The sequence below is a fragment of the Hordeum vulgare genome, chromosome 5H (assembly GCF_904849725.1).
Source record: "Hordeum vulgare subsp. vulgare chromosome 5H, MorexV3_pseudomolecules_assembly, whole genome shotgun sequence".
In the NCBI taxonomy this organism is placed as follows: domain Eukaryota; kingdom Viridiplantae; phylum Streptophyta; class Magnoliopsida; order Poales; family Poaceae; genus Hordeum; species Hordeum vulgare.
The window spans coordinates 559,550,033-559,557,587 of record NC_058522.1 but is presented as its reverse complement, the minus strand read 5'-3'; the positions used below and the strand labels follow the sequence as shown (position 1 = coordinate 559,557,587).

General features: G+C 46.6%; 1 protein-coding gene across 1 annotated transcript; it reads left to right on the top strand.

Moving 5' to 3' along the window:
* The first annotated feature begins 3,115 nt into the window (after positions 1 to 3,115).
* On the top strand, positions 3,116 to 4,547 carry LOC123452956 (ethylene-responsive transcription factor 1-like). Its single transcript, XM_045129703.1, has one exon. The coding sequence runs from the start codon at positions 3,358 to 3,360 to the stop codon at positions 4,366 to 4,368; it is 1,011 nt and encodes a 336-aa protein (XP_044985638.1). The 5' UTR covers positions 3,116 to 3,357; the 3' UTR covers positions 4,369 to 4,547.
* The last annotated feature ends 3,008 nt before the right edge of the window (positions 4,548 to 7,555 follow it).

Here is a 7,555-nt window from a genome sequence, read left to right as displayed (position 1 = left end):
AAACCGCAAAAGAAGATTACATCGGATAGATCTTCATGAAGATCATGGAGAACTTTGTATTGAAGATCCAAGAGAGAGAAGAAGCCATCTAGCTACTAGCTATGGACCCGTAGGTCTATGGTGAACTACTCACGCATCATCGGAGAGGTCATGGTTCTATATTTGCCCAACATAATAATTATGTTAATACTGAAAGCATAGGGAGTTAGCGCTACCCAAGGAGTAATTCAACATAATACAGGAAGGGCCAATGCTGATGGTGCTGGTCCAAAACAGAGCCGTTTGCGGGGCCAACCCGAGGCAACTCGGGAGATGTCTATCAGGCCACCGTACGCCGTGCTTATCTGTCGTGTCCTGAGAACGAGATACGCGACTCCTATCGGGATCGTCGACATGTCGAGCGGCCTTGCTGGATTAGTTTTACCTTTAACGAATGTCTTGTGCATCGAGATTTCGGTGATGCTTTGCGTAATCTCAAAGTTGAGGTTTTCCACTAAGGAGTCCGACGAGGTCGCGAGCTTCGTGATCGAGGATTTCTATGCGGCTTGTGGTAATTTGTGATGGACTAGTTGGAGCACCCCTGTAGGGTTAAATCTTTCGAAAATCCGTGCCCGCGGTTATGTGGCAACGTGGAAACTTTGTTTAACACTCGTTCTAGATAACTTGAAGTAATCTTACTTAAAACTTCCCAACTGAGTGCGTAACCGTGATTGTCTCTTTCGCGAGTTCCTTCTCCGACCGAGAACACGGTGGGGGTATGTTTGACGTAAGTAGGTGTTCATGATCATTCATTTGATCATCAGTAGTTCACGTCCGTTATGCGTAGATCATCCCCTCTTATTCTTGTACTCGTAAGTTAGACACCTCATATATTGCTTAGTCGCTTCTGCAGCCTCACCACTTAACCATACCTCATCCATTAAGCTTTGCTAGTCTTGATACCTTTGGAAATGAGATTGTTGAGTCCCTTGTGGCTCACAGATTACTACAACACCAGTTGCAGGTTTAGGTAAAGTGCTATTAAGACGTGAGCGCGATGATTGTTCATTTGGAGTTGCTTCTTCTTCTTCATCATCAATCTAGGATGGGTTCCAGGCCGGCAGCCTGGGATAGCAAGGATGGATGTCGTTCTTTTCTTGTTTGTTTTCGTCCGTAGTCGGACCCTGCTCATCTTCGTGATATTTATGTATTTGTACTCATGTGACTCTGAAGTAGCATGTGGCAAGTGTAAGCCAATTCCATATACTCTTCTCTTCAGTACATGTACTTCTAACGATATCCATTCTTGCGAAACGACGAGATGCGTTTCTATCCCTGTAGAGGCCCTCGCACCAAAATAAGGATATGATCGCATCTTGGGTGTTACACTCGGTAGGATAGCGCCTTTGTCTCACGGGAAAAAGTCCATTTTAAACCTTGAATTCGTAGAGATCCGGCGAAATGAACCCTTAAATCAAAATCCCGGTTGATTGCACCCTGAACTATGCAATCCCGGTCTAAATTAAACCCTCACGTCGTTTGTCAAACAAGGATTACCGAAAGATGACCGGGATTGATGCTATTTCACACTGTTTTTAGTTGGGCCGGTCCACTTCTTCTTTTTTTCTTTTTTCTGTCTTTCCTTCTTTCCTTTTTTCTGTCTTTTTTTTTTTCTGTTTTTCATTTTTAAAATAGCAACCGTACGCACGCACGTGCGCCACTGTACATACGTACACGCGTCACTGCATATACATATGCATTCCACTGTACATACGTACATGCGCCACCGCACGTACGTACGTGTGCCACTGTATGTATGGTGATGATGCATGTCGTGAACTAGATTTTCAAAACGAAAAAGAGGTAACGGCTGTAGTTTTGAAGAAAGTTCTCAGATTCGAAAAAGTCCACAAGTTTAATAAAAAGTTTCATGGATTAAAAAAACAAATTGTAAAAATTTCGCGCCTTAAAATAAAAAAGTAGAAAAAAAGAAAAGAAACAAATTGAAAAAATATGGCTTCAAAAATGAATTAAAAATTCATGCCTTATAAAAAAAAATTGAAAAAATTCAATACATCGTATACATTTTTCTAAATGTCCCAAACATTATTTTGAAATGCGTGAACATTTTTCAAATGCAACGTACATTCTTTTCTTGTTACTGTTTATTTTCTCTTATATTATACAAAGTTTATTGTGTATTGCTAAACTGTTTATTGCATATTTAGGAAATGTTTTGCATGCCGCACGGCGTGAATAATTTGCGCCCTGCATGAACTATTTGAAAAAGATTAAAAAATTTAAGAAAAAAGGAAGAAAAAGGAAGCCACCCATGCATTATTTTTTTAACGAAATGAAACTTAAGTGCGCCCTTTTTTTAACGGAAAAATTAAAATGGGTCGGTTCTCGAGATAAATTCCAGTTGACAGAAGGTGAGGGTTCGATTTAGACCGGGATTGCATAGTTCAGGGTGCAATCGACCGGGATTTTGACTCGGGGGTTCATTCCGCCTGACAGATACAAGTTTAATGTTTAAATTAGACTTTTTGCTGTCTCACACGCTATGCCACATATGGGATACCACCTATGCTTCAGACGACGATACTTAACCATGGGTGAGGCCCGACCTGGCTCACGACGCCACGCTATCAAGCAGCGTAGCGCGTGTGAGAAAGACGCTATGACATAGGGCATAGCACCGACGCGTTGGACGCTACCTGAAAATGTTAGTTGAGTGAGATAGTTTCCAAGAGAGTTTATTTTGTGAATTTGTTACATTTTGGGATTATTTTTGTCCATTTTGCCTCAAACTTGCGCATCTAGTCTTAGTCCACATGGTTTATCCCAAATTCCCGATAACCATTTGAGAGAACCTCCAAGTGGTCGTTCTTATCCTCCTCGGCAACGCAAGGAGCCAGTAGTCCACCCCACGAATTTGAATTTCGCCTCCCCACATTTCTTTCTTTGTTCCGAGGTAAGCCCCAGCCCTCGAGAATATCCACGCGCTCCCTTTGATCCGTGCCGCGATACTACTTCCCAGGGCCAGGGCCAGGGCCAGGAGCCCAGGACCAGAAGAAATGAAAACGGGAAATCCCGATACTGCCCCTCAACCGACCCGTGCTCCGCCCCCACCCATTTCCCCCCTTTTAGCCCCCGCCTCCTCCGCCACTCGTCCTCCGGCTTCCACCGCAACCCCACAACCGCACGCCACCAACACCCGCCGCATCCGCCCCGCCCCGCCCCGCCCCACCGACGGACGAAACCCTAACCCTAGCCTCCCCTCCCCCTTCCCCTTCCCGCCGCCGCCGCCCATGGCGGGGCGCCGAGGCTGAGCGCCCCCGATCGCGCGCGAGGATGGATTGAGCCGAGACACGAGGCATGGGGCCCAACCCTAGCCTGGACATGCTGGCCGCCGCGGCGGCGGCGGAGGCGGCGCCGCCGCCCAGGGGCCGCGTGGTGCGGATCATCGTGCACGACGCCGACGCCACCGACTCCTCCTCCAGCGAGGACGAGGCCGCGCCGCCGCCGCTGCTTGCCATGCCGACGACCAAGGAGGAGCGCCGGAGGGACCGCAAGAAGCGCCGCCGCGTGATGGAGGCCGGGAGGAGGGAGGACTCGCGCCCGCCGCAGGCCGGGGGGAGGACCCCCTCGGTGCGGTACCGCGGCGTGCGCCAGCGCCGGTGGGGCAAGTTCGCCTCGGAGATCCGCGACCCGATCCAGGGCCGCCGCCTCTGGCTCGGCACCTTCGACACCGCCGAGGAGGCCGCCGCCGCCTACGACGCCGCCAAGATCCGCATCAGCGGGAGCCGCCGCCCGCCCGACGCCACCACCACCACCACCACCACCGGCTGCTTCCCTTTCCCGTTCCCGCCGCCAGAGCCTCCCAAGCCCACCGTCCTGCGCCTTCCCATGCCACATCCTGCCAAGCCAACCGTCCTGCGTCTTCCCATGTCACAGACTGCCAAGCCGATTGTCTCGCCGCCGCCGCCCCCTTCGCCTGAGCCTGTCAAGCCGGCCATCTCGCCGCCTCCTCTGCCAGCTAAGCCGTTCGCCCTCCCGTTGAAGCTGAGGCTGAAGCTTTCCTTCAATCCACAGGTCAAGGACAAGGGTTGGGGCTGGTGCTCTGCAGGCGATGTCAAGGAGGAGGAGGACGTGGGCTGTGATGGCGAGGCAAAGGTTGGGGATGTGATTAGTGCAGGAGAGGTCAAGGTGGAGGATGGGGGCTGTGCAGAGGAGGCGAAGGAGGTCGGTGGTAACTCTGAGATCCAGGCGGTCAAGCCAATGTGGGCGATGATCACCGGGAAGCGAAAGAAGCGGTCAGGGTGCGGCACCCGTGTTGGCGCCCTCCACGCCTCCTCCGTCTGCGTCGAGGAAGTTGGCGGGACCTGAGGGAGGTTCCAACTATCCGTAATTACTATCGTTAGATCTTTCACTCTTCTGCCTAGCGTCGTCGGAACTTCTTTGGTATTGTGTAATTTTTGTCAAGTACTAAACTCCTTGATGTGCAAACTCATGACCATCCTGTCATATGATTTGCGGATGATTTAATGTATATACACCCTTCAATATGGTCGATAGTCGATTCGAAGGATGCCACTTCTGATGTCCAATGAAACTGATGTATTATATCCAAACTAAAATTCTTCTTTATTGAGATATATGTAGCTTTCATCTTGGATCAATATGTAAGTTAGTGGGAAACTATAGCAATCACTCCTGAAGTGGTAGTAGTTAAGAATTTCAGATGGTCTTTTCTTTTTAGTAGAATGATGGTCTTTGTGAATTCTTCTTTAGAACAGATGTGCTTCTGCCAGTTAGACCAATACTGTTAATTGATTTGTCTCATGCGTCCATGTCCAGGTTCAGTTATTTTCCTTTCTAAGCTCTGTTTTATGTCATGTCCTGGTGTTAACATCACCATGGCATGACTATATCTACTTATTGAATGACTTGTGGAATATGAATCTTGGTGACAGTAATGATATAATAGTAGAATTTGGCTATTTGCTTCACCCAGTTTTGTAGCTAAAAACGGTGGCATCCGTTGTTTCAAGCTGACGCTGTTCTAAGATTTGTGGTTTTAAGTTCTGATGTTCTCCTTTTATCTACAGTTCTTCACATCTAATAACACACACACACGGCCTTTTCTGCTGTGTTGGTGCACATGGATGTGGAACAATGCTCATTTTGGTTGAAAGATTTGGAGTCTTGCCAAACTTATGCCTAACTGTTGCGCTACCGGCACGGAAAAATATTTTTGTGTGGTGTGCTATCCTGCTTGCCTCACCAGTCTGGCCAACAAATCTCATGTTATCAGTCTGAGGGGCCGAACAATTTTATCAACTGCAGAAGTTCAATTCTACTGTAGTTTCTTGTTGTGTTGTGTTGATGAAGCTACAAGTACTGTAGCATCACATGTGAGAGGAGTTCAATATAGTAAGTACTCCCTCTGCCCCCAGCTATATAAAGGGCATTCTGATTGGTCAGACAACATTTTGATCGCAATTATTATTCTATTAGCAGAAGGTTTATTTGATGTAAAATCACAATCAGAAGTGAAGTAGGTACTTTTTGGTAGGAATTACTTCTGATTTGATTGTGCCCTGGGCCAGAAGGTGTCCAATGTATGTGGTCACATGTTACTTGAGCTGGGCACGGAATAGGGAAGGCTGGATACAACCCATTCCAGCAAGCACCTATTCAATCCTCACTAGATCTGTCTTCAAAATTTGAACAGATCTAAGAATGTTTGAATACTTCTTGAGCCGACTTTTCCACCGGGCTTCATGACTGTTTTTGCCGAGTTTGTTCAAGGGTACAAAATCACATCTGCATATGCCTATGTATCTCCAAAATAACCGTACGGCGGTACCGTGGCAAATGCCTCCCAGGTGATTCCTGGCAGCAGCATATGCCTATCCCATCCATCTGTGATGCCAAGCAGAGACAAGAATGCCTGACACCAAAACATGCCTGGCGCCACATGTGGCTATTGTATTCACTAGAAACAAATGATCCGGTTTAGTAAGTATTCCCTCTGTCTGGATGTATAAAGCGTAAGTACTTTGATTGGTCAGACAGAGTTTTGTCCAGCGATTATATATTCTATTAATAGAAGGTTTATGTGATGTAGAATCACCGTCCAAAGCAAGTACTCCCTCTGTAAACTAATATAAAAGCATTTAGATTACTAAACTAGTGTTCTAAATGCTTTTATATTAGTTAACGGAGGGAGTACTTCTGAATACTATTCAGCCCGTGATCCTGCGGTGTCCGGTCCAGAAGATGACCAATGTTCACTTTCATGGTCACGGAAAAAGTGAAACTGGGAACAAATAAATATCTGGATAAAACAATTCCAGCAAGTACATTTACTCAAATGCGACTAGATATTCTTCCCTATAGCTGGTTGTAACTTGACAATGTTTGGAAGCTTCTTGAGCTGATTTTCTTCACAGGAATATCACCAATCCTCATTTTCGCTGAGTAAAATTCAAGGTATAAAATTGCATTTTTTGTATGCCTCTGTATCTTCAAAACGACGATACAGCATTCATCCTGGATATGCAGCTGATGGTCCTTATACCTTAAATGAGACATGTAGCTTTCATCCTGGATCAAAGTTGGTGGGGAACTATGGCAATTCACTCTTCACTAGTACGATGGTAGTTAAGAATTTGAGATGATTTTTCATTTTAGATTGATCTTCTTCTGAACCACTGTGCTTCTGTCAGTTAGATCAGTACTGTTATTTATTTATTTATCCAAGCGTCCATGCCCAAATTCGGTTGTTGTCAATTAATAAGGCATTTTTAAGCTCTGTTTTGTGTGCCATCCCTGGTGTTAACATCACCATGGCGTGACTATATCTCTTATTAAATGACTTGGTAGAATATGAATCTTGGTGACAGTAATGACAATACTATAATAATAGTAGAATTCGGGCGATTACCTTCGTCCAGTTTTCTAGCTCAAATCGACGGCTTCTATTGTTTCAATCTGACGCTGTTCTAATATTTGTGGTTTAAGTTCAGATGTTCTCCTTTTATCAATTCTTCTACACCTTGTGTTAGTACTGTAGCACCATGTCAGACCCAGCTAGTCTAGGGACATATTCAGAGAAGAACAGAGTGCTTCGAAGGTGTTTTCATGGGCGAATTGCCGAAGGTTGCTTACAAGAAGAGGCACATAAGCCGGCCAGACGAATTGCCGAAGGTTGCTTACAAGAAGAGGCACATAAGCCGGCCAGACGAATTGCCGAAGGTTGCTTACAAGAAGAGGCACATAAGCCGGCCATGAACACTGGCGGCGCAAAAGGGGGAAACCCTAGAGAAGTTACATGAGCTCCACGAGCTGAGAAATTATGGCTTTATAGCCTTACAAGACGCAGTAAAAACGATAAAGCTACGGTAGAAAGGTGGCCGGCGATCGGCGCTGGTTGCCGGATGGCTACAACGACGTGGGGAGGCCTCGCAGCCGTTGGATCCTTCATCAAGGGCTTCAGTAGCATATGGCACGCGCAAACCGGTACGAGCGCCACGAGAGCGTCGGATCCACGATCAACGGTTGTGGTTGC

What these genes read in the sequence shown, in the direction of transcription:
- LOC123452956 (XM_045129703.1), top strand. Translation starts at nt 3,358, where the DNA reads ATGGGGCCCAACCCTAGCCTGGACATGCTGGCCGCCGCGGCGGCGGCG.